General features: G+C 44.1%; 2 protein-coding genes across 3 annotated transcripts in view; one reads left to right on the forward strand and one right to left on the reverse strand.

Annotated features, from left to right (window-relative positions):
- LOC307022903 (major histocompatibility complex class I-related gene protein-like) overlaps window positions 1–27,818 on the forward strand; it is a 218,634-nt gene that overhangs the window by 178,806 nt on the left and 12,010 nt on the right. The window lies entirely within an intron of this gene.
- Window positions 16–27,818, reverse strand: part of LOC307022910 (uncharacterized protein) — a 153,231-nt gene continuing 125,428 nt past the window's right edge. The window contains exons 1-2 of one of the 2 annotated variants that reach the window (XM_079655836.1): window positions 8,312–8,905; window positions 16–1,278 (exon numbers count right to left, since the gene is read on the reverse strand). In XM_079655836.1, coding sequence (XP_079511962.1) covers window positions 416–1,278; window positions 8,312–8,492 — 1,044 coding nt within the window. In that variant the 5' untranslated portion in view covers window positions 8,493–8,905 and the 3' untranslated portion in view covers window positions 16–415. Of the gene's footprint in view, window positions 1,279–8,311; window positions 8,906–27,818 lie in introns of those variants that run through there. The other variant, XM_079655837.1, reaches the window with a different exon arrangement.

Below are 27,818 nucleotides of genomic sequence, written 5' to 3' on the forward strand. Positions count from 1 at the left end.
ATTTGTAAAGTAATACAAAATAAAAAGCAGGTTTATTTTTAGATGCCTAAAAAAAAAGTACATTTAAGTAAATAACAAGATGTTTAGAGCATCAGTTCAAGTAGAAGTCATGTTGTCAGTGTTATCGTAACAAATACATGTCATACTCTCCAGATGTCCTTTGTATTCAGTAAAGTTAGACTTTATTTATCGTTTGGCATTTTGAAAACACATTGATGGTTTCTGAGTTCATGAATCCAAGAGAATCCTTGCTCACCAACATGGCAGCCACATCGTTTCTCCTCCAACTCTCATGTGAATCTTTGAACTTTCACTTCGTCTAAAAGATTTCTCACAATCTGAACAGCTGAAAGGTTTCTCCTCAGTGTGAACTTGCAAGTGTTCAGAATACATTTGCATAAATATCTTCAACTTCTCAGTGGAGGCCTAGGGGTTTCTTTCCGGTGTGAACCTGCATGTGAAGGTGTAATTCCCCCCTCTGTGTATATCTGTTGCTACACAGAGAGCAGCTGAAGGGTTTCACTTCTTCATGGACTCTCAAGTGAATCTGTAAATGTTCACTTTGTGTAAAAGATTCCCCACAAACTGAGCAGCTGAATGGTTTCCCTCCGGTGTGAACTTCCATGTGTCTTGTCACATGACTCCTGCGAATAAACCTTTTACTGCACAGTGCGCAGCTGAAGGGTTTCTCTCCTGTGTGAACTAGCATGTGTCTCGTCACATGACACCTGCGAATAAACCTTTTACTGCACAGTGAGCAGCTGAAGGGTTTCTCTCCTGTGTGAATTAGCATGTGTCGATTCAGATCACTCTTCTTGGTAAATGTGTTCCCGCACTGAGAGCATTTACAGCGTTTCTTTGCAGAACTGCGCCTCGAATCACTGACGGGGACTCGAGAGTTTGAACCTGACGGAGGGTCTCTGGTCTCCTTCCAACCGGCACTGTCCTCTGTGTCAGGTTCAGAAGAGTCTCCAGGGTTGTCCTCAGTCTCTGGTTGTAAACGTGTCTCTGGATCTGAGTTCTTGGCTGGTTCTGGTCCTCCACAGTCCTCTCCATCAGCTTCTGTTTGTCTCTGATGAAGCTGAGAGGACTGAGGTTTCTCTTCATCATCTTCACTCTTCACAGGGACAGGAGTGAATGATGACTTGTTGTTATCATCCCCCTCCAGCCCTTGAAGCTTCTCTCCCTCCTGACTGATCCAGAGTTCCTCCTGTTCCTCTTTCATGTGTGGCGGGGTCTCAGGGGGAAACTCTTCTTTAACCTCCACCAGTTGAACGTCTGCAGGAAACAGGAAACACACAAAGAGACGTTGCTGAGAAAGTTTCTGTGTTCATTACAGCTCAAAATCCGGGGCGGGGGGGCGCTGCGCTGGCAGTTCTGGGAGGGAAAAAAGCATTTTTGACCGTTGGTGCTCATCCTAATTTTCGGCCTTGATGTAACAATATTCATAATTAAGTAAATGTAACACCCTTTTCATCCCGGTTACAAGTTTCATTTGCCCTGTGCGATGGGCGCTGTAAGTGATGAAAATGGGGGATGTTGGCTTATCTGGCGCCCGCAGCTCACAGCCAAAATGCGAGTACCGGCGCTGTTATTATTCAAATCTGGTGCTAGCTGCTCTAGTATGGGATTAGTTTTATATCATAAAGATAAAGCAACACTTTCTCAGAATAAAGCTAAACTATGAGTTTAAAAGAACAATAAACTGCGTCAAGCAAAATAAAATAAATGTAACTGTTTGCAGTTCTTGTTTCTTCTTTCTCAATGATCAGACTTTTGCTCTCGCTGCAGCTCTTCTCGTTTGCGCTCCCTCATTTTTTGTTTGAGATTTTGACACAAACATCCCAGGTGGGCGGGACTTTCAGGGGTGTGTCCCCATTGGCTACTCAGTTGTTGAGTGACAGCCCAGTACACCACAGATCATACAGTGCAACTCATGCAAACTCAGCAAACTCCGGAGTCCTCTCAGCCACGTTTGTGTTTGTGCCTCCTGGGGAGTTTCATGAACATATCGGACTTCTCTTATGGATTGCTTTGCGTTATACTTGTGTTGTGTAGTTTATACTTTATTCTTTTAAATATGTTAATACCTGAACACACTGCTGCTGTTAAATAATTTTCCAATTTGGGATCGATAAAGTGTCTGTCTATTTATTTTATGGATAAAAAAACACATCTATGTATTTTCAAGCTAAAGATGATACACAATATAAACTATATACTGTTATCTTTTCAAAGACATGTTACACTTCAAAAGCATATATTGCTATTTTTAGGACAAACAATTAAAGACTGCTTGAATTTAACAAATTCTACAATATAAAAGTGGCATATTGCTTTATTAAACAGACCAGACCTAGGCTGCATACCAACACCATTAGGACCATGCTCACATCTCACTACGTTGGTCTGAAGAGCTGAAGCATTCATATAAACTGTGTTGTCTCATTCTATATCCTGTGAGAAAATGATATACATTTAGCATTAAAAACTCAACATACTATTCCTAGCCTGAGGAAGATCTGAATAATCAACAGGTTTGAATGGAATCTCTAACATGTCCATGTAGAATAAAGACAAAAGAGTGATTATACAAATTACATTTATTGAAATTTGAACCAGAAGAAGAAGTCTCAAAGAATGTTTTAAATAAAAGGACATAAAACAAAAAGGTGGATAATAATCAAATCTATTAAATGTAAAGACATTTGGTCAAATGAAATGACAGTGAGCAAGTGATAACAACAACGCGTGGATGAAGCTGGTGCAGGTCTTTCTTCATGCCCCCCCTCCGTGCTGTCCCCTCAGAGGAAGTGGGAAAACGGGATAAGACTCTGGACGCCACGCTGTCTCAATGATCCACACTGTTAATATGAGAGGAAAATAAATGTTTTAGGAAATTAAAAATATGAAGTTAACAAATAAAACACAGCTCAGGGGCATCATGGACGGTAGGTTTTCCTACAAAGTTAACTCAGCCACCATTGATTTTCATATCAAATGAGCGTGTTAATAAAATAAGCTATCATGGCTGATACTTGCATATCTAAACAGAATCATGAAAGCCTGTTGGTAGAGTCAGGCACACGAGTCCGTTTGAGTGTGTGCGCCGGTGTCTGAACGCTCACTCACTGCTAGCTATGTAGCTAACTGTTAGGCTACTTAGCTTGCATTGTTATGGATCTAAAGGTAGCAAAAGCTAACTTTCAAAGCACAGCTTTACTTCTCACTCAACACAATAAAGAAACAGACCGTATAGTACAGCACAAACAACACAAATGATCAATACTTACATATATTTTCACTTGTAGTATTATAATAATTGAAATGCTGGTTCTTCTGTGGGTGTTCTATCCACGCACAGAAGCTCCGGCACCGCAGCTGCCTGCACTGTACAATCGCTGGAGGACTGGGCTGTCAATCAAAAACTGAGTAGCCAATGGGGACGCACCCATGAAAGTCCCGCCCACCTGGGACGTTTGTGTCAGAATCTCAAAAAAAAAGTGAAGGAGCGCAAACGAGAAAGCTGCAGCGAGAGCAAAAGTCTGATCATTGAGAAAGAAGAAACAAGAACTGCAAACAAAAACCTGTTAAAACAAAGAAAAAAGACTTACAGTTTACATGATTACACAAATGATTTGTTTGCAACTTAGTTTTATTTTTGAAATGTATTTTATTTTATTTTGTTTGACTATTTAGTTTTTTTCTTTTAAACTCATAGTTTTGCTTTATTCTGAGAAAGTGTTGCTTTATCTTTATGATACAAAACTAATCCCACACTCTAACGGATATAAAAAGAAGAATTTTCTACAATGATGTGGAGGGAGAGTCCTCTCCAGTCAGACTGAGAGGCTGATAACTACAGCTCAGTGAGGTAAAGGACTCTGAGGGTTTAGAGCAGGGGTCGGCAACAGGCGGACCGCGGTCCGGATCCGGACCCAGACGCCGACCTATACGGACCCGGACCTATAATCAATACATTAATAGGGGATTTCAATTTTGACGGGACGATCCTATTTTAACAGCTGCCGACAGGGGCGAAAGAGAGGAGTGAGAGATACAGGGAGAGAAACACAGAAGAAGAGACGAGGGCGCGGCAGAGAGAAGCGGAGAAGAGAGTGAAGAGGCGTGTTAGCGGCAGACTTGGAGAGACAAATAATGAGACATGGCGCTCTCCGAGAGGAGGAAAGTGGACAGTGAGAACAGAGCTTTGAACCCTGAGTGGACTCATTCATGTTCGTCCTGCCCACTGGGAGCACAGAGCCAGTGTGTCTCATTTGTTCAGAGACCGTAGCACTCATTAAAAGCAGTGATGCAAACACAGGTATGGTGAAAAAAGAGAGAACTATTCGAAGCAGAAAAAACAGCGTAATCTACCATCTGACAATGACAGACTTTTCTTTTTGAATATTTTACAAATCACTCCCCTTTCAAACTCTATTCTTGTTATTTTTAACAACTTTTTTTTTGTTACTGTCATATAGTATTTTATACCTGTTCATAATTGAGTCTCTAATGTCTCATTAATAACTATAATGATCATATCAAGGTGTGCCTTAACCTCACTGAGCTGAGGTTATTTGAGCCTCTCAGGAGAGAGCTCTCTTCCACCTGTTTGTAGAAAAGCTCTTTAAATTCGTTAGCATAGCTAGCTAACCAGATGCTAATAACAACAGATCGCCACTGTGCTTACAACTAAAGACACAGCCACGCAAACACTGCGGCATGTGTACGGCTCCTTATGGGTACTGCAATATTTGAAGAGCTGGAGCAGCGTTCCGATGCTCTCCGTTACACCTTCCAGACGAGACATAACCACGTGAAGACCTATGGTGAAGACACGTTACGCTCGTGTTGTGTTCAATGAACCTGTCCATGGCCAGGAAAAACAGGCACTCGCTTGTTTAATTATTTTGCGATCTAGATTTCTTCTTCTTTTTTGAAGTGAGAAGTTGTCCGTCCGTCGGACCCCCCCCCCCCCAAAACGAAAACTCTTCGGTTCTCCACGAATACACAAGTCACCCAAATCAGCGTTAAAAAAGCGGGAGGCGCCGAAAAGCGACTAATTTGCATCACTGAAAAGAGCCAAAACGCCACTATGAAACAAAACACAAAGTGTTTGACCAAACATTCCCTCTCAAGTCAGAACTGAGGTCAATAAGCAGTCTCAGAGCCCGATATGATCAGTCCACCAGGATCAAAATTAAAACTAAATATGGTTCCAGCGCAGGCTAACCGAGGCTAACCGAGGCTAACCGAGGCTAACCAATGAGCACCTGCATGTGTGTATGAGAATGGCCCTGACACCATTTCAGCCCAGATATAAACTCCTGGCAGGACAAGCTCCAGCTCAATTCTCGCACTGAACAGAACAAAGCGAGTGAGGGACTGCCATCCCTATTATATCCCTACAGATATTACATATCTGCCGTAGTTCTCTATTTATAGAGCCTTGATGAGAAGACATCTAGACAAACATGAGGAACTGCCGCCAACAATGAATAGTTGACGTGGATCATAAATATATAAACAATTAAACAACATCTACATTTCTTTTCACAAAATACGTCTCCTTGCAGTATCAATACTAATTCGGCTGACTTTTACATTTGATCTCAATTCATAGATAGGTTATATTTAAACCATTTGAACATATTGTGTGAAAAGAAATGTAAGATGTTGTTTAATTGATGATATATTTATGATCCACGTCACGTTTTCAGTGTTGGTGGCAGTTCTTCCTGTTTGTCTAGAAGTCTTCTCATCAGGGCTCTATAAATAGAGAACTACGGCAGATGTGTAATATGTAATGCAGCCGAACCGTGTAATACAATGCCGTTATGTGATGACCTCCAAAGAGAAAAGCAAGCACACTCGGAATAAAGTATTATTTTATTTTTAAAAAACGTTTTCAGATTTCACATCACATAAACACCAAATCCCAGCATGCATTGCGGCTAAACCATCCAAATCATCGAGCTGAGGATCTTGCCTACGTCTGTTTCCGGTTCCACATCCACACGCATGGATTAACATCGATTTAATACATTAATGTAGCCTTTGTTTCTGCTAAAAGAGGTGTCGACCAGCTGGGGCAACAAGAAAATTGGCGTAATCGAGTGTGACTATTAAAAAATAAATCATTACGTCGGGTAGCATTTGTTTGGCATTTCCGGTTATTTCTCCACTGGTTAACAATACCGTGTAACTGTCACGTTTGAAGGGACGAAATCGTGACATCTTCACGTCTCCCAGCATGGTAAATCGTCACATGTTCACGTCTTGCTGTGATACCAGGTTGAATATAAGATGGAAAGAAAGATAAACTTTAAAACTGTTCAATTGTTATGATGTGTAAAGACTGATATTGTTCTATAATCGGCTGAAACTGTTAAGTCATGATGTGAAACGGTTAACAAAGAAAAAGGGAAACTCAAGCTGCTGTTAGACTTTATTTTATTTATCTGCAGTCTCTTTACCGCACCGTTGTGACGAAAAGGGAGCTGAGCAAGAAGGCAAAGCTCTCTGTCTACCGGGCCATTTTCGTTCCTACCCTCACCTATGGTCATCAAGGATGGGTCATGACCGAAAGAACGAGATCGCGGGTACAAGCGGCCGAGATGGGTTTTCTCCGCAGGGTGGCTGGTGTCTCCCTTAGGGATAAGGTGAGAAGCTCGGTCATCCGGGAGGGACTCGGAGTTGAAGCGCTCCTCCTTCGCGTCGAAAGGAGCCAGTTGAGGTGGTTCGGGCACCTAGTTAGGATGCCACCTGGGCGCCTCCCTAGGGAGGTGTTCCAGGCACGTCCAGCTGGGAAGAGACCGAGGGGTAGACCTAGAACCAGATGGAGGGATTATATCTCTTCTCTGGCCTGGGAGCGCCTTGGGATCCCCCAGTCAGAGCTGGTTGATGTGGCCAGGGAAAAGAAAGTTTGGGGCTCTCTGCTGGAACTGCTACCTCCGCGACCCGACCACGGATAAGCGGGAGAAGATGGATGGATGGATGGATGGATCTCATTAAAATATCTAATATTAGAAACTGTTAAAGAACAAATGGGGACAATCCTGTTTCAATGTAGTTTGACCATTGTAACTGCTGTGCAGACATACTGATAAAATAGGGCTTCTAACTAATTAGCTTAAATAAACTCACTAATTAATTAAACCACTTCAATACGCATTATTCTTATTATTTTTTATGAGCGCAGTAACGGTAAGGTATCTAATTACTTATTTATTTAGTATTCCATAACTTAATAACAGAGATGGACAAACTAAAGTGGTAGAGACATGGCAGAAATCCTACAATGAAGTGAACCCCTGTGAGAGGGGGATCAAGAAAAGAGAGCGAGTCCCCAGTCACGTGACTGGGGGCAGATGACAGCGCTGACAAAGTGTGTTTCCCGCAGCGAGACGCTACAATACTAATTGTGGGCTTATCATGTTGATTCGGCCACAATAGAAAAAAGAAAAAAAACTCTCGCTCTCTCCAGAGGGGCAGGTCAGACAAAAATGGCAAACGGGCTGTTGCCCTGTGAACGTCCCTGCTTTTGAGATGCACACATTTTCAAAAGCTATTCAAAAGCTTTTTTTTTTTTTTTAAATGCAGCCCGAGAGGAACATTACACATATCCACAGTATTTTACTGTATATCTGTAGAGTTCAATGTTAATTGACAATAAATATTGTTGTTTATGAATTGTACTTTCTTTATTCGATTGGCAGTCTGTTGTTGATTACATGCAGACGTTGATAAAGCTGCAGGCTACTTCAATATATATCACTAATTCATGAAGCAACTTAGACATTTTGATGTTCCGAACCTTTGCATGGGGACATTTTCTCTAACTGGACCTCGTTGAATTTTAGTTGAATACCCCTGGTTTAGATAGTTCACTTTAGTCTAAGTTATCTCAGTGGGTCTCAAACGGTTTGGTCTCCATTTATGTAAACACATATTTCCAAGGCAGTCCTTTATAATTATTGGGATAAACAGGTTTGAAATCATTCCAATGTATACTATAGGACAGTAAACCAAAAATATCCTTTAAAACTGGAGAGATTTAAAAATATTCATGCATAAATAAATGTTAACTAGGTAAAATAAGATACGAATGAACAACAAAAATAAAATAAGTTACATTTATTTATTTAATATAAACCGATCTTTTTCATATGGGTGTTTAGAGGTGTACCCCCTAGATCTAGTCTCTAGTAATTCTGCTCAAAGCGCACCAGATTGAAGCATTTTACTTTAAAAGGTTCAAAAAACGTTTAATCTAGTGAACAGCCATTAAAGAGTGCACTGAACCGACCTGTCTTCTGGATCTGAGAATGTAAAACAGCGTCCAGTAGTTTCCGGTCTCTCTCGTGTTCTTCTTTTGATCGAGACAGTTTCTCCTCGTACTCTGATATCGTTCTTTCAAACAGAACACAGATCTCTTCAGCAGCTGCAGAGAGTCTCTGCTTCACCAACGAGAGCAGCACAACACTCATGTTTACACACACACACACACACACACACACACACACACACACACACACACACACACACACACACACACACACACACACACACACACACACACACACACACACACACACACACACACACACACACACACACACACACACACACACACACACACAAAGTTAATTGTGTTGTTTTTTTCTCTATCAAACTCTCACACTGTTGCTAACGTGTTTCCAGCTAGCATGCTAAGCTAACTTCTGTATTCGGTAAGGTAGAAGCTCCAGATGAAGCCGAACAGATCAGAATAAAATCGGAGAGTTCATCCGGACACACCGAGGCTCTGGAGGATCAGAACTGCGCGAGAAAACACTCTTTATCGGGAGAACAAAGAGAGAAAACTGTCGCGACGAGACTCCATGTTGCTATCAGTTAGCAAGAGAGGTCACTTCCGGGTTGAGAATTTCAGAATAAAAGCAGGAAGAAAAATAACACCAACATTGTATAATGGCTTTTTAACTGCAAACTTAGTTTGTAGGTTTCCATGTGTGTAAATATGATGACGTGTGAAGTGATTTAAGCCTTTCTCTGTCCTCCTGACTCTCTGAGGATCTGTGTCTTAGCTTCTCATTTACTATCAAAGTGTCTTTAAATTAAAAAAAAGTGATGAGTCTGAATATCTGCTTTGATGTTGAACCTGGAACTCTACTTTAAAGAGTCCTCTCCTGCTAAAGTGTTCAGGTGTATATCAATATGTAGTGTCTCTACTTTAAAGAGTCCTCTCCTGCTGATGTTCAGGTGTATATCAGTATGTAGTGTCTCTACTTTAAAGAGTCCTCTCCTGCTGATGTTCAGGTGTATATCAGTATGTAGTGTCTCTACTTTAAAGACTCCTCTCCTGCTGATGTTCAGGTGTATATCAGTATGTAGTGTCTCTACTTTAAAGAGTCCTCTCCTGCTGATGTTCAGGTGTATATCAATATGTAGTGTCTCTACTTTAAAGAGTCCTCTCTTGCTGATGTTCAGGTGTATATCAGTATGTAGTGTCTCTACTTTAAAGAGTCCTCTCCAGCTGATGTTCAGGTGTATATCAGTATGTGGTGTCTCTACTTTAAAGAGTCCTCTCCAGCTGATGTTCAGGTGTATATCAGTATGTGGTGTCTCTACTTTAAAGAGTCCTCTCCAGCTGATGTTCAGGTGTATATCAGTATGTAGTGTCTCTACTTTAAAGAGTCCTCTCCTGCTGATGTTCAGGTGTATATCAGTATGTAGTGTCTCTACTTTAAAGAGTCCTCTCCTGCTGATGTTCAGGTGTATATCAGTATATAGTGTCTCTACTTTAAAGAGTCCTCTCCTGCTGATGTTCAGGTGTATATCAGTATGGAGTGTCTCTACTTTAAAGAGTCCTCTCCAGCTGATGTTCAGGTGTATATCAGTATGTGGTGTCTCTACTTTAAATAGTCCTCTCCAGCTGATGTTCAGGTGTATATCAGTATGTAGTGTCTCTACTTTAAAGAGTCCTCTCCTGCTGATGTTCAGGTGTATATCAGTATGTAGTGTCTCTACTTTAAAGAGTCCTCTCCTGCTGATGTTCAGGTGTATATCAGTCTGTAGTGTCTCTACTTTAAAGAGTCCTCTCCTGCTGATGTTCAGGTGTATATCAGTATGTAGTGTCTCTACTTTAAAGAGTCCTCTCCTGCTGATGTTCAGGTGTATATCAGTCTGTAGTGTCTCTACTTTAAAGAGTCCTCTCCTGCTGATGTTCAGGTGTATATCAGTATGTAATGTCTCTACTTTAAAGAGTCCTCTCCTGCTGATGTTCAGGTGTATATCAGTCTGTAGTGTCTCTACTTTAAAGAGTCCTCTCCTGCTGATGTTCAGGTGTATATCAGTATGTAGTGTCTCTACTTTAAAGAGTCCTCTCCTGCTGATGTTGAGGTGTATATCAGTATGTAGTGTCTCTACTTTAAAGAGTCCTCTCCTGCTGATGTTCAGGCATATATCAGTATGTAGTGTATCTACTTTAAAGAGTCCTCTCCTGCTGATGTTCAGGTGTATATCAGTATGTAGTGTCTCTACTTTAAAGAGTCCTCTCCTGCTGATGTTCAGGTGTATATCAGTATGTGGTGTCTCTACTTTAAAGAGTCCTCTCCAGCTGATGTTCAGGTGTATATCAGTATGTGGTGTCTCTACTTTAAAGAGTCCTCTCCAGCTGATGTTCAGGTGTATATCAGTATGTGGTGTCTCTACTTTAAAGAGTCCTCTCCTGCTGATGTTCAGGTGTATATCAGTATGTAGTGTCTCTACTTTAAAGAGTCCTCTCCTGCTGATGTTCAGGTGTATATCAGTATGTAGTGTCTCTACTTTAAAGAGTCCTCTCCTGCTGATGTTCAGGTGTATATCAGTATGTAGTGTCTCTACTTTAAAGAGTCCTCTCCTGCTGATGTTCAGGTGTATATCAGTATATAGTGTCTCTACTTTAAAGAGTCCTCTCCTGCTGATGTTCAGGTGTATATCAGTATGTAGTGTCTCTACTTTAAAGAGTCCTCTCCAGCTGATGTTCAGGTGTATATCAGTATGTGGTGTCTCTACTTTAAATAGTCCTCTCCAGCTGATGTTCAGGTGTATATCAGTATGTAGTGTCTCTACTTTAAAGAGTCCTCTCCTACTGATGTTCAGGTGTATATCAGTATGTAGTGTCTCTACTTTAAAGAGTCCTCTCCAGCTGATGTTCAGGTGTATATCAGTATGTAGTGTCTCTACTTTAAAGAGTCCTCTCCTGCTGATGTTCAGGTGTATATCAGTCTGTAGTGTCTCTACTTTAAAGAGTCCTCTCCTGCTGATGTTCAGGTGTATATCAGTATGTAGTGTCTCTACTTTAAAGAGTCCTCTCCTGCTGATGTTCAGGTGTATATCAGTCTGTAGTGTCTCTACTTTAAAGAGTCCTCTCCTGCTGATGTTCAGGTGTATATCAGTATGTAATGTCTCTACTTTAAAGAGTCCTCTCCTGCTGATGTTCAGGTGTATATCAGTCTGTAGTGTCTCTACTTTAAAGAGTCCTCTCCTGCTGATGTTCAGGTGTATATCAGTATGTAGTGTCTCTACTTTAAAGAGTCCTCTCCTGCTGATGTTGAGGTGTATATCAGTATGTAGTGTCTCTACTTTAAAGAGTCCTCTCCTGCTGATGTTCAGGCATATATCAGTATGTAGTGTATCTACTTTAAAGAGTCCTCTCCTGCTGATGTTCAGGTGTATATCAGTATGTAGTGTCTCTACTTGAAAGAGTCCTCTCCTGCTGATGTTCTGGTGTATATCAGTATGTGGTGTCTCTACTTTAAAGAGTCCTCTCCAGCTGATGTTCAGGTGTATATCAGTATGTGGTGTCTCTACTTTAAAGAGTCCTCTCCAGCTGATGTTCAGGTGTATATCAGTATGTGGTGTCTCTACTTTAAAGAGTCCTCTCCTGCTGATGTTCAGGTGTATATCAGTATGTAGTGTCTCTACTTTAAAGAGTCCTCTCCTGCTGATGTTCAGGTGTATATCAGTATGTAGTGTCTCTACTTTAAAGAGTCCTCTCCTGCTGATGTTCAGGTGTATATCAGTATGTAGTGTCTCTACTTTAAAGAGTCCTCTCCTGCTGATGTTCAGGTGTATATCAGTATATAGTGTCTCTACTTTAAAGAGTCCTCTCCTGCTGATGTTCAGGTGTATATCAGTATGTAGTGTCTCTACTTTAAAGAGTCCTCTCCAGCTGATGTTCAGGTGTATATCAGTATGTGGTGTCTCTACTTTAAATAGTCCTCTCCAGCTGATGTTCAGGTGTATATCAGTATGTGGTGTCTCTACTTTAAATAGTCCTCTCCAGCTGATGTTCAGGTGTATATCAGTATGTAGTGTCTCTACTTTAAAGAGTCCTCTCCTACTGATGTTCAGGTGTATATCAGTATGTAGTGTCTCTACTTTAAAGAGTCCTCTCCTGCTGATGTTCAGGTGTATATCAGTATGTAGTGTCTCTACTTTAAAGAGTCCTCTCCTGCTGATGTTCAGGTGTATATCAGTATGTAGTGTCTCTACTTTAAAGAGTCCTCTCCTGCTGATGTTCAGGTGTATATCAGTCTGTAGTGTCTCTACTTTAAAGAGTCCTCTCCTGCTGATGTTCAGGTGTATATCAGTATGTAGTGTCTCTACTTTAAAGAGTCCTCTCCTGCTGATGTTCAGGTGTATATCAGTATATAGTGTCTCTACTTTAAAGAGTCCTCTCCTGCTGATGTTCAGGTGTATATCAGTATGTAGTGTCTCTACTTTAAAGAGTCCTCTCCAGCTGATGTTCAGGTGTATATCAGTATGTGGTGTCTCTACTTTAAATAGTCCTCTCCAGCTGATGTTCAGGTGTATATCAGTATGTAGTGTCTCTACTTTAAAGAGTCCTCTCCTACTGATGTTCAGGTGTATATCAGTATGTAGTGTCTCTACTTTAAAGAGTCCTCTCCAGCTGATGTTCAGGTGTATATCAGTATGTAGTGTCTCTACTTTAAAGAGTCCTCTCCTGCTGATGTTCAGGTGTATATCAGTATGTAGTGTCTCTACTTTAAAGAGTCCTCTCCTACTGAATCATCAACTCACCTGACCCGATTTTACCAACACTGATGCAAAGGCTACGCTATAATATATTACAATTATAATATGACAAGTGCATCATTTAACAACAGACCCAGTCTCACGGCATTTCGTGTTATAGTCACGACATTTAATCTATTGATTCGTGTTACCCAACAGGATTTCCCCCTTTTTTCCTTTAAATGTTCTTTTAGTCTTTATTATTTACCTACTTTTATATTGTTTTATTTTCATTTTAAAGGGTTTTATCTTACATTATTTATTTAACAGTTTTAATAGCAACATTTCCTTTTACGTTGTTTTTAATCTTTATTAGAATTATGATGTTGTAGTGCCGAGAGACGGGAGTCGGAGGCGGGGTATCGAAGGTACAAGCTAGACTTTTATTTAACATCAGAACAACATGTAAACAGCTTTCAGCCCGGGAAGGTAAGACCGGGGGAAACAGGAAGTCCGGTCAACTCACTAATGTCCGTGCGGAACAATACCCCAACCCATAGTTCCGTGGGTGAATAATGTCAATCACCACACAAGCCCCCCCAGAATTCACCCATAGTCAAAACCCTCGCGTCTGGAAGGAAGTACCGCCCGACCCCGGCGCGTACGGACCACAGGGGCTGAGGAGGGCGGGGCCGCAGGCGAGGGCAGGGGCAGGGGCGCCAACGAGGGCGAGGGCATCCCCACAGGGGGTGGGGGGCGGGACATGGGAGGGCGGCCCCGACGTGGGGGCAGAGCCAACTCCAACGGCCTGGAAACGTCCACGTGAGCAGGCTTAATCCGATCAGCGGACACAGTCTCAGGCCTGCCACCAACGTCCACCACCAGGCTCTTATCCCCGTGACGTATGACCCTGAACGGACCGTCGTAAGGGGGGCGCAGGGGACCGCGGTGAGCGTCGTGGCGAATAAAAACGAAATCCGCTCACCGTAATCCGGGGGACACCCGGAAAGCTGGGTTGCTGTGCTGCGACGTGGGGACGGGCGTGAATGTCCCGGCGGTCTCCAGCAGGGAGGAGCGCTGCCCGGCTGCAGACCAGGGCACAGTGGCGGTGGGAATGAATTCCCCGGGGACCCGTAGTGTCTGGCCATAGACGAGCTCCGCCGACGAGGACTGCAGGTCTTCCTTGGGGGCACACCTGAGGCCGAGCATAACCCACGGGAGCTTATCCACCCAGTTGCCGTCTGTCAATCCGGCACGCAGTGACGCCTTCATGGATCGGTGAAACCGCTCACACAATCCGTTAGCCTGGGGGTGATATGCGGTGGTGCGGTGCAGCTTGACCCCCAAACCCACAGCAACAGCGTTCCACAGCTCCGAGGTGAACTGAGAACCGCGGTCAGAGGAGAGGTCAGACGGGGTCCCGAAGCGCGCCACCCACGTGCCGATGAAAGCGCGGGCGACGTCGGAAGCTGACGTCGAGGTGAGGGGAACGGCCTCGGGCCAGCGGGTCGTCCTGTCCACCATCGTAAACAGGTAGGTGAAACCGTGAGAGGGGGGAAGCGGACCTACGAGGTCGACATTGACATGGTCAAACCTCCTCTCAGGAACCGCAAACAGTTCAAAAGGGGCCCTAGTATGGCGGTGGACTTTAGCCCGTTGACAAGCCACGCATGCGTCGACCCAGGACTTCACGTCCTTCTTAAGCCCCTGCCACACGAACTTCTGCGACACCAACTTCACGGACGGTTTCCTACCGGGGTGGGAAAGATTGTGAACCGCCTCAAAAATGGGTTGGCACCAGTCCGTAGGGACTAGCGGTCGAGGCTGGCCCGTGGAGATGTCACACCACAGCTTCGCACCCGAGTCACCGACCGTGACCTCCTCCAGTCGCAATCCCGTGACCGAGGCCTTGAGGGTCTGGACCCCGTGGTCAGAGGCCTGGTCAGCGCCCATGCGGAGGTAATCGAGGCCCAGCTGCACAGCTCCGATGACCGCTCTGGAGAGGCAGTCCGCGACCACGTTAGCCTTGCCAGCGACGTGTCGTATGTCCGTGGTGTACTCGGAGATGTACGATAGCTGGCGTTGCTGTCGGGCGGACCACGGCTCGGCCACCTTGGACATGCAGAAAGTAAGTGGCTTGTGATCCACGAACGCCGCAAACTCCCGGCCTTCCAGCAGGAAACGGAAGTGGCGAACAGCCAAATAGAGACCAAGGAGTTCCCTGTCGAAAGCGCTGTACTTGCGCTCCCTGGGAGTCAACTGGCGGCTGAAAAAGGCAAGCGGTTGCCAGGCGCCGTCGACCCATTGTTCATGCACCGCGCCCACAGCGTAGTCAGACGCGTCGGTGGTGATAGCGATGGGGGCCCTGTGTGACGGGTGAGCCAACATGGCGGCTTCGCTCAGGGCGGCTTTGGTGGCATCGAAAGCGGCTTCCCTTTCAGCCGTCCAGTCTATGGCCTGGCCGGGGGACTTATCCTTGAGGGCCTCGTACAGCGGGCGCATGGTGTGGGCCGCCCGCCGGATGAACCGGTGATAAAACGTCACCATCCCGAGGAACTCTCGGAGCGCCCGAGCTGTAGACGGTCGTGGAAAGGCGGACACGGCCTCCACTTTCGATGGGAGGGGGGCGGCTCCATCTTTGCTGATGAGATGCCCGAGGAAGTGGATGGAGGACAACCCGAACTGACACTTTGCCGGGTTGATAATCAGGCCGTGTTGGCTGAGCCTCGCAAAAAGGACACGGAGATGTGCCTGGTGCTCTTCAGAGGAGGAGCTGGCGACAAGGATGTCGTCTAAATAGACGAAAATGAATGGCATGTCTCTGAGCGCCGAATCCATCAGCCGCTGAAAGGACTGAGCTGCGTTCTTAAGTCCAAACGGCATACGCAGGAACTCGAAAAGCCCGAACGGCGTAATCACCGCCGTTTTGGGGACGTCTGAGGGGTGCACCGGAACCTGATGGTAGCCCCGCACCAGATCCACCTTGGAGAAAACCAGCTTGCCCGCCAGGTGTGAAGAGAAGTCCTGGATGTGAGGGACCGGGTAGCGGTCTGGCGTAGTGGCGTCGTTAAGGCGGCGGTAGTCACCACACGGTCGCCAGCCACCGGCTGATTTAGGGACCATGTGGAGCGGCGAAGCCCAAGGGCTGTCCGAGCGGCGGATGATGCCCAGACGCTCCATGCTGTCGAACTCCGACTTGGCGACCGACAGCATGTCAGGGTTGAGCCGCCGGGCCCTAGCATAGACTGGGGGGCCTTCAGTGTCAATGTGGTGCTCTACCCTGTGTTTGGTAGTGGCAGCGGAAAAGGTGGGCTGCGTCAAGTCGGGAAACTCACTGAGAAGGTGCTGGAACTTGTCACCCTGTGAGAGTGAGCTGGAGAGCCCGCTGAATGACGCCTCGCCGCGGGTACATGCGAACGAGGCAAACGTCAGTGCGTCCACCAGGCGGCTGTTCTTGACGTCCACCAGCAGTCCGTGAGCGCACAGGAAGTCTGCGCCAAGGAGGGCGAAGGAGATGTCAGCCGTGATGAAATCCCACTTAAACCGCTGACCCTCGAAACACAGGTCAACTGTCTTTGTGCCATAGGTGCGGATAGGGGTGTCGTTAGCGGACGTCAAAGATGCGCCGTGGCCCCCACCGGCGGCGTCCTCCACCGTAGCCGGCAGGACGCTCCGCTGGGCTCCTGTGTCACAAAGGAGTCTGCGACCAGAGAGGGTGTCCCTGATGAACAGGAGCCGGTTGGATGTGCCCACGCTCGCGGCCACTACCGAGCGCAGGCCTTGGCGTTTCCCGTTTCCTTGTAGGTGCAGGGGGGACGGCACATCCTCGCTTTCGCCCCATAGCGTGCATGGTACTGACACAGGCCAGGGCTGGAGTCGCTGACGTCGGCCCTGGAGCTTCTGATAGGTGGCATGCCTCTACCAGGGAAGGAGCCGCTGCGTGTCGGGGCCAGCACCTCAGGGGTAAAACGCTGGGTGGCCAGGAAGAACCGGTCAGCTTCTTCGGCTAAAGCGCGTGGCTCAGTAATAGCCGTGTTAGCGAGCGCTGTCTGAACATGCGGCGGCATGTGCCGAAGAAACAGTTCTATGAACAAAAAATTGGGTTCTTCCGTACCTAGCAGGTTGAGCATCATTTCCATGTGGTCAGAAGGCTTGCTGTCTCCCAGGCTATGAATAGCGAGCAGGCGTCGGGCCCGTTCCGACCGAGACAGCTCGAAAGTCTTTAGCAGGAAAGCCTTGAACGCTGCATATTTATCCTGGGCAGGGGGAGATGTAATAAAGCCCACCGTCCGGGTCGCAGTGGAGCTTCCCAGTGCCGAAACGACGTGGAAATAGCGTGATGCGTCATCAGTTACTCCGCGGAGGGCGAACTGAGCCTCAGCCTGTGCGAACCATGCAGCCGCAGATGTATCCCAAAACTCCGGCAGTTTGAAAAAAACGGCGTTATTTGCCATGCTCGGTTCAGTCTCGGATCCTTCTACGAGACTTATGTCGGGGTCACCAATGTAGTGCCGAGAGACGGGAGTCGGAGGCGGGGTATCGAAGGTACAAGCTAGACTTTTATTTAACATCAGAACAACATGTAAACAGCTTTCAGCCCGGGAAGGTAAGACCGGGGGAAACAGGAAGTCCGGTCAACTCACTAATAATACGAATAATGTCAATCACCACAATGTTTTTATTACTATTATCTTTTTGTTGTTGTTGTACCTATAAGTTTACTTTATTTGATAGGGTTTGATATTGTTGCTTCGCTTCACTTAGTCTTGAGTCTTATTTATTATTTGTATTATCACAACTTTTACCTCCTTGTGTCTCTTAAAGGTGGGGTAGGTAAGTTTCAGAAACCGGCTCGAGATACACTTTTTGTTATATTCCATGGAATGCTCTTAACATCCCGATAGCAATGAATATCTGAAGTGCTTTGACAAAAAATTCATTAAAAAATGTCATCTGTGGAAGCCGTAATAATGTAAAAATACACCCAATCCGTTTGCTAAACGGATTGGGTTACCGCCCTCTCTGTCAGCCTTCCTCATTGGGCGTGCCCTCATTGGGCGTGCATTGCAGCAGTACTTCAATGACTCGCCAGCAACAGGCGGCCACTTTCACCATGGCAGAGTTAGGTTCAACATCGACTACTGGTCGCAAAAGAAAAAATGTAACGGAGCAAATTAAGAACAAAAAGAAAGTGGAAACTAGGAGAAGTCAAACCAGAGTCAATATCGGAGTTGCTTTGGCTGTGTAGTATTGCTAACCTAGATGTGTTTAGCTTTGCCTGATATGTAACGTTACTGCAGCCTGCTCTCGCGGAGGAGGTTCTCTGTAAGGAAGTCTGAAGGAAGGGGCGGATTATTTTTGGCTGTGTACTTTCAAATATTAGTGCACTCGAGCTGGTTTCTGAAATGTACCTACCCCACCTTTAACCCGTTAACATTTTATAGGTTCCTGCATGTATCTCTAAAGTTCTTAACATCTGGTCTGAGGGGAACTTCTTGTGTATTTTTAACTGGTGATGTGTCATTTTGTAAATGTGCCGTATAAATAATAATAATAATAATCATTATTATATCATAGGAGATGTCTCAAGCGTTTTTAACTGATAAACCTCAGGTCTAAAATATCCATACAACACAGAAAAAATCTACATTATGTTTTAGAAAAATTCTACATTTATTTCAGAACATTTCTACATTTTTTTCAGAACATTTCTATAATTTATTTAGAAAAATTCTACCTTTTTGTTCAGAAAAATTCTACATTTTTTTCTGAAAATGTCTACATCTTTTTCAGAACAATTCTAACATTTTTCAAGAACAATTCTATATTTCTTTCAGAACATTTCTACATTTTTTTCAGAACGTTTCTTCATTTTTTCAGAACATTTCTAGAAAAAATTCAAAACAATTCTACATTTTTTCCAGAGTAATTCTATATTTCTTTCAGAACGTTTCTACATTTATCTCAGAAAAATTATACATTTTTATCAGAACATTTCTACATTTTTTCCAGAGCAATTCTATATTTCTTTCAGAACGTTTCTACATTTCTTTCAGAGCGTTTCTACATTTATTTCAGAGAAATTATACATTTTTATCAGAACATTTCTACAGTTTTTCCAGAGCAATTCTATATTTCTTTCAGAACATTTCTACGTTTTTTCAGAACAATTCAAAAAATCTTTCAGATTATTTCGAAAAAAAATCCTAGATTTTTCCAGAACAATTCCATATGTCTTTCAGAAAATTTCGACATTTTTTTTCAGAACTTTTCTAAAAAAGAATTCAGAAAAATTCTAAATTTTTATTAGAACATTTCTTCATTTTTTTCAGAACATTCTTTCCAGAGCAATTCTATATTTCGTTCAGAACAATTCTACACATTTTTTTCAGAACATTTCTACATATTTTTCTGAACAATTCTACATTTTTTCCAGAGCAATTCTATATTTCTTTCAGAAGATTTCTACATTTTTTTTAGATTATTTCTAAAGAAAATTCAAAACAATTCTACATTTTTTCCAGAGCAATTCTATATTTCTTTCAGAACATTTCTACATTTTTTTCAGAACATTTAAAAAACAAATTCAGAACAATTCTACATTTTTATCAGAACATTTCTTCCAGAACATTTCTACATTTTTTTCAGAACATTTCTAAAAAAAAATTAGAGAAATTATAATTTTTTTTCAGAACTTTTCTAAAAAAAATTCTGATCATTTCTACATTCTTTTCAGAGCATTTCTAGAAAAAATTCAAAACTATTCTAAAAAAAATTCAGATCAATTCTACATTTTTTCCAGAGCAGTTCTACATTTTTTTCAGAATTACTTTACATCTATTTCAGAACAATTCTAAAAAAAAATCAGAACATTTCTACATTAATTTCAGAAAAATTCAAAAAGAAATTCAGACCAGTTGGACATTTTTTTCAGAATTATTTTACATCTATTTCAGAACAATTCTATATTTCTTTCAGAACATTTCTAAAAAGATTTCAGAACAATTCTACATTTTTTTCAGAATTCTTTTACATCTATTTAAGAACAATTCAAAAAAAAAATCAGAACTTTTTTACATTTGTTTTCAGAACAATTCTACATTTTTTTCAGAACATTTCAATATTTCTTTCAGAGAAATTCTACATTTTTTTCAGAAAAATTCAAAAAAAGATTCAGAAGAATTTCATTTATTTCAGAGAAATTCTAAACGTATTTCAGATGAAATTTACGGAGACGCTAAAGCGACATGGAACAAAAATAAATAAAGAGAGAGAGAAAAAGTAGTCAGGATAACGGGTAAGTATCTCGTGCGGAAAAAAAAAGTATCGGGATCGCGGCTTAAGAGACATAGAAAAAAATATGAGAAAAAAATTAAGTCAGGAAAACGGGTCCGTTATTTTTTACTTTATTATTTTTTTTAGAAGGAGAGAGTGCTGAAGCACCCCCCAGGATTGCCAAAGCACCCCCTAAGCACCCCCAAGAAATATCTGTGTTTTTTTTTCTTCAAAAATCATTATTATTACACCAATAAAAAGACAGCTACTAACTCACCTCCTCCGATGACCCAAAGGCCTGTCGGAACAGGTGGGTCTTTAACTGCCCCTTAAAAATCTCTATTGAGGCTATCTAAATTACTTTGTGACACTTGAGTGACTTCCTGTTAGCTGGAGCGCCAAATTATTTGCTAACAGCAAAGTGAACAATTTATCGTTTTTTAGTCCTTAAACGTCCACGTGTGGACAAACAATCAAAACCACCTGAAAGCGAGAGGGATTCTACACATAATAGGCCTCGTGAGTACAAGTAGCTTACTTCTGGGTCTCTGTGTTTCATTCTAGCTCTGCTCTGTGTGTGTGTGGCACGAGCCATTTTGTGTGCGTGCGCGAGCGAGAGAGAGAGCTCGCGCACCGGTGGGTATCTACCGGAGATCGTTGTGGTTAGCATCTGGTAATAGCTAGCCAAGCTAACGGATATAAGGAGCTTTTTCAACAACAAGGTGGAGGGAGAACTCTCTCCTGTCAGGGAGGGTCAATCATTTTGGAAAGCCATAAAATCGATATCCACTGGGGAAATCCGTAATGAGCTACCTCCGTGCCTTACCACAGCATCTGGCTTTATATCGGACAGGGCTACTATGTTAAATTGTTTTAATGAGCATTTTGTGTCCTGTGGTTCTCTGCTTGATTCTGTCACTAACTATGCTTCTGTGAACACCTCAATCCGTGACTCTGAACAATGTGGCCTTGAACACCCTTTCAGTTTTACTCCTTTTACTATTGATGTTGTTCGTGAAGCCTTATGTAAGCTAGATCCTAAGAAACCGGCTGGCCCGGACAACGTAGAACCTTTCTTTTTAAAGATAGCTGCAGATTTTATTGCTCTTCCTCTCACTACTCTTTTTAACCTCTCCCTCAGCACAAACACAATTCCAAAAATATGGAAGTCAGCTTATGTCCTGCCTTTACTAAAAGGAGGGGAGGCAACTATTTTAGGTGACTATGGGCCAATCTCTAAATTGTCAGTTCTGGCGAAGGTTCTTGAACGCCTCGTGAGTGAACATAAAGGAGTTTTTATGTACAAATAACATTCTGTCTAAACATCAGTCAGGCTTCAGAAAGCAACATAGCACCATCACTGCCACAATGAAAGTGGTGAATGACATTACGAGTATTTTAGATAATAAGCAGAGTTGTACAGATCTATTTGTTGACTTCTCCAAAGCGTTTGATACCGTCGATCATCGCATCTTAAAGCAGAGGCTACTCAGTATTGGCATATCCAGCCATGCAGTGGGGTGGTTTGTGAACTTCCTCTCTGAAAGGTCCCAATGTGTTCATTTTGATGGGCTGTCTTCTGAGTGGTTAAACATTACAAATGGTGTACCACAAGGTTCTGTTTTAGGTCCACTTTTATTCTCCATCTACATCAATAGTTTAGGTGAAAATGTCGATGGAGCAACCTTACATTTTTATGCGGACGATACCGTGATGTACTGCGCAGGTCCCTCCATTAAGGAGGCTGTTTTTTAATTGCAAGCTGTTTTTAACATTATTCAGACTCAGCTCTCTGAACTAAAGCTTCTTTTAAATGTTGATAAAACCAAGGTAATGCTCTTTTCAAAAGCTAAAAAGACACCAGAGCCTGTTTTAGATATTGTAACTACGCAAGGAATACAACTTCAAGTGGTTACCTGTTACAAACACCTTGGTATCTGGCTGATTGTCTCACTTTTAAACTTCAGGTCAATAACCTGCTTAAAAAGCTGAGGGTGCAGCTAGGTTTTCTTCTACAGGAACAAGTCCTGTTTCTCTTTTGAGGCCAGGAAAAGTCTCTGTGACCTTTTTACCTGTACTGGACTATGGTGATCTGATCTATATGAATGCACCTGCGCATTACCTGCCCAAGTTAGATGCCGCCTAGTGCACTGAGATTTGTGACAAAATGTAAAGCATTAACCCATCACCAGTGGCGGTTCTAGACCAATTTGACTGGGGGGGCCAGGCTGGGGCCAGTTATTTTCTGAGAGGGGCACATTAAATGCAGGACGAAAAAGACAAAGACAGTATGGAGTAATTGCGCATACACCTAAGAAAACAATGCAATACAGTTATTGGTATTTGTTTCATTACACATTATTATACGCTTACCTTTGTGTGCTGTTTGGGTTTGTGGGACCCGTTTTCAGTGTTTACTAAAAGAAAATGTATGCAATTTAATTATTTGAATCTGCTTTATTTGGGGGTGGACCTAACCTTCTCTAGGGCGGTCCGGGGGCATGCAGCCCCGGGAAGATTTTTTTTAAATGTTGAAGTTAAATGCATCAATCTGGAGCACTTTGAGCACAAAATGAATTTATGGATACAGCTCTCAACACTCATGAAAGGGAGCTGTATACTTTTCAATAATCCAAAAATCTTTAGAATATGATCACAACCAATAACAAATCATTTAAACTTGTTTATTCTTATCTTATGTTACCTAGTTAGCATTCTTTCTTTTTATTTATGCATATTTTACTAATCACTCCCCTTTCAAACAGTTTTTTTTGTTTTGACTGTCCTATGGTACACATTGGAATGATTTATTTATTTTTTACAACACATTAAATAGATAAAGGTGTGCCCTCTCTTTCTGTCTGTCTCGCTCACAGAGGCTGTGTGCTCCTCCGTGGCGATGACGGATTGCGTTAAAAAAAAATAAAAAAAAATATTTGTAAAGTGGGGGCTATTGAGGGCTTGCGAGATACCGGTAGCTCGTGATCGACGTGTTGGAGAGCCCTGCTCTAATGGGTCCGACTAGAATGACAAATATTATTACTTCCGCCTATTCCGTCAGCCAAGAAATTGTTTAATCATAAACCTTTTTTTAATTTATTTTTAATTTTTAGGGGGGCCACAGGGGGGGTCCAAAGTCAGTGTTAGGGGGGCACTGGCCCCCCCTAGAACCGCCCCATGCCCATCACTATACTCTGTATGCAAGGGCTGGTTTGCCTTCACTAACTGTACGGAGGCTCAGTCACTGGTACATGTTTATATACAAAGCCATGTTAGGGAAACTTCCATCCTACATCTGCTCCCTGATCTCACGGCGAAGTGGCTACTGCCTGAGATTGCATGCTGTGGTTTTATTACATGTGCCAACTGCTAGGACTGTCTTAGGGAAGATAGCTTTTAGATGTGCAGCTCCTCTGTCTTGGAACAGTCTGCAAAAGGAATGGAAGCTGAGCAATTTGGTTCCACTAAATGTTTTTAAAGCAAGGATAGATGCGATCCAATCGGATACTGTTGGAACCTGTAAATGTTACTAGCTATGTAAACTGTAGTCGCTTTAAATATGCTGTATGATGTCCTTTTTGTTTTTCTGTTATGTTTATATGTATTCATGTGAAACCTACTTGCAGCAGGTCACCCTTGAAAAAGAGATCAATGATCTCAATGGGATTCACCTGCATAAATAAAGGTTTGAAATTAAATTAACTTAAATTTCCCATGAGCCTGAGCGAATCCTCCCTCATATGAACACTTTATTTTATTTGTTGTGTACTTTGTATGCATATAGCGAACAACCCTAATCTCAGGTCCAAAGATTTCATCTGTTCTCATAGCCCTGAAATATAAAATAATAATATAATAAATGTTCTCACTACTGTAAGGTTAATGGCACTACATTTCCGATGAGCTTAGCAATTCGTCGCTCGTAGAAATAAGTTCAAATTGTTTGCAAAAGATCACATTTTTTAACTATGGTATGTCAAATGGCACTACATTTCCCATGAGCCTTAGAAAATTCTCCATCCTATTTAAACTTGATTTAGTTTTTACTTTGTTTGCATAAAGCCAAGAACCTTAAACTCAGGTCAAAATGATGTACCTCTGAACCGTAGTGGAGTAAAAGTACACAGTAGTATAACATTGAAATACTCAAGTAAAGTAGAAGTACCTCAACCTTTTACTTATCCATCCATCCATCCATCCATCTTCTCCCGCTTATCCGTGGTCGGGTCGCGGAGGTAGCAGTTCCAGCAGAGAGCCCCAAACTTTCTTTTCCCTGGCCTCATCAACCAGCTCTGACTGGGGGATCCCAAGGCGCTCCCAGGCCAGCGAAGAGATATAATCCCTCCACCTGGTTCTAGGTCTACCCCTTGGTCTCTTCCCAGCTGGACGTGCGTGGAACACCTCCCTAGGGAGGCGCCCAGGTGGCATCCTAACTAGGTGCCCGAACCACCTCAACTGGCTCCTTTCGACGCGAAGGAGGAGCGGTTCAACTCCGAGTCCCTCCCGGATGACTGAATTTCTCACCTTATACCTAAGGGAGACACCAGCCACCCTGCGGAGAAAACCCATCTCGGCCGCTTGTACCCGCGATCTCGTTCTTTCGGTCATGACCCATCCTTCATGACCATAGGTGAGGGTAGGAAGGGAAATGGCCCGGTAGACAGAGAGCTTTGCCTTCTGGCTCAGCTCCCTTTTCGTCACAACGGTGCGGTAAAGAGACTGCAGTACCGCTCCCGCTGCTCCGATTCTCCGACCCATCTCACGCTCCATTGTTCCCTCACTCGAGAACAAGACCCCGAGACATGGGCGCGGGAAGGGGGGTTCTGAGGGCGCTGCAGCACCCCCTAGCGGCAGGCAGGCGGTGCAATAATATAATACATTAACCGTGCTTTACGTGAACCTCATCATGACACTAGAGAGGACGGCAGGACTGTAATTTCCTGTGTTCAGTGAATGCAACAGAGGCAAGTCACCAGACCAATCAGAGAGTTGCATGGAAATAAAAGTGTGCTTGTGTCATTCAAGCTTGGCTCTCTGTGTGTGTGGAAATAGCGCATTTAGTGAGAGAGAGAGAGAGAGAAGAGAGAGAGAGAGAGAGAGAAGAGAGAGAGAGAGAGAGAGACAGAGAGACCGAGACCGGTGCCAGCAGGGACCGTGTTGTTAGCACCTGGTTAGCTAGCTGCACTAACGGACATACGGAGCTGTTTGTTCCACAACAAGCTGGAGGAGAGCTCTCCTCTCAGACTGAGAGGCTCAGGTGAGCTAAAGGACTCTCTGAGTGTTTAGATAGTTAACTTTAGTCTAAGTTATCTCAGTGGGTCTCAAACGGTTTGGTCACAAATTATTAAAAAGATTATTTCCGCGGCACACCTTCATATGATCATTATAGTTATAAAAAAAAAAGAAGAGAATAAAGGAAAAACAGTTATGAAATACAATACCCCTGCCTATATGCCGTGAGCTGATTATTAAGCCTTCATTGTAACAGTCGCGGGTTTACTGTGTGTTTGTGTGTGGGGAGTGTTGCAGTAGAAAATTCCACTGTAGCGCCCTTGGTGCTCGCGCTTTTGTGCGCGCTCTATAGCGCCCGTGTTCACTGGAGTCCAGCGCCTCAGCACCCCCACTCAAAATACCTTCCCGCGTCTCTGCCCCGAGATACTTGAACTCCTTCACTTGGGGTAAGGACTCATTCCATACTTGGAGTGGACAGTCCATCGGTTTCCTGCTGAGAACCATGGCCTCAGATTTGGAGGTGCTGATCCTCATCCCAGCCGCTTCACACTCGGTTGCGAACCGATCCAGTGAGTGCTGAAGGTCGCAGACCGATGAAGCCATCAGAACCACATCCTCTGCAAAAAGCAGTGGTGCAATCCTTAGTCCACCAAACTGCAGACCCCCCCCCCCCCCCCCCTCACGACTACGCCTCGAAATCCCATCCATGTCTATTACAAACAGGATTGGTGACAAAGCACAGCCCTGGCGGAGGCCAACCCTCACCTGAAATGGGTCCGACTTACTGCCGAGGACCCGGACACAGCTCTCGCTTTGGGAGTAGAGAGATTGGATGGCCCTGAGTAGAGACCCCCTCACCCCATACTCTCGCAGCACCTCCCACAGTGACTCCCTGGGAACCCGGTCATACGCCTTCTCCAAGTCTACAAAACACATGTAGACTGGATGAACGTACTCCCAGGCCCCCTCCAGGATCCTTGCGAGAGTAAAAAGCTGATCCGTCGTTCCACGACCAGGACGGAATCCGCATTGTTCCTCCTCAATCTGAGGTTCGACAATCGGCCTGACCCTCCTTTGGAGTACCTTAGAGTGAACTTTCCCGGGGAGGCTGAGTAGTGTGATGCCTCTGTAATTGGCACACACCCTCTGATCCCCCTTTTTAAAAAGGGGAACCACCACCCCGGTCTGCCACTCCTTCGGTACTGTTTCCGACTTCCACGTAACGTTGATGAGACGTGTCAACCATGACAGTCCCTCAACACCCAGAGCCTTCAGCATTTCTGGGCAGATCTCATCCACCCCCGGGGCTTTGCCACTGTGGAGTTGTTTGACGACCTCAGTGACCTCCCCCCGGGAGATTGGTGTCGATCCCCCGTCATACTCCAGCTCTGCCTCTAACATAGAGGGCGGAGTTGTCGGGTTCAGGAGTTCCTCAAAGTGCTCCTTCCAACGCCCTAACACTCCATCAGTTGAGGTCAACAACGTCCCATCCTTACTGTACACAGCTTGGATGGTTCCCTGCTTCCCCCTCCTGAGGTGTCGGACAGTTTTCCAGAACAACTTTGGTGCCGCCCGAAAGTCCTTTTCCATGTCTTCTCCGAACTTCTCCCACACCCGCTGCTTTGCCTCGGCCACGGCTGAGGCTGCTGCCCTTCGGGCCTGTCGGTATCTTGCAACTGCCTCGGGAGTCCCCCGGGATAATAAATCCCTGAAGGCTTCCTTCTTCAGTCGGACGGCTTCCCTGACCACCAGTGTCCACCAGGAGGTTCGAGGGTTACCGCCCCTTGAGGCACCTAGGACCTTGAGACCACAGCTCCCCGCCGCGGCTTCGGCAATAGAGGCTTTGAACACCGACGACTCTGGTTCAATGTCCCCAACCTCCACAGGGATGCCCGAAAAGCTCCGCCGGAGGTGTGAGTTGAAGGCCTCCTGAACTGGGGCCTGCTCCAGACGTTCCCAGTTCACCCGAACTACACGTTTGGGCTTACCAGGTCTATCCAGAGGCTTCCCCGCCACTCGACCCAACTCACCACCAGATGGTGATCAGTTGACAACTCCGCCCCTCTCTTTACCCAAATGTCCAAAACATACGGCCTCAGGTCCGATGATACGATAACGAAATCGATCATGGACCTTCTGCCTATCAATCACTCAATCAATGTTTATTTATATAGCCCAATATCACAAATGTTACATTTGTCTCAGTGGACTTCACAGTTTGTACAGAATATCAGTATGACAATACGACACCCTCTGTCCTTAGACCCTCACATCGTACAAGGAAAAAC

Source organism: Notothenia rossii, assembly GCF_949606895.1.
Source record: "Notothenia rossii genome assembly, chromosome: 10".
Taxonomy (NCBI): domain Eukaryota; kingdom Metazoa; phylum Chordata; class Actinopteri; order Perciformes; family Nototheniidae; genus Notothenia; species Notothenia rossii.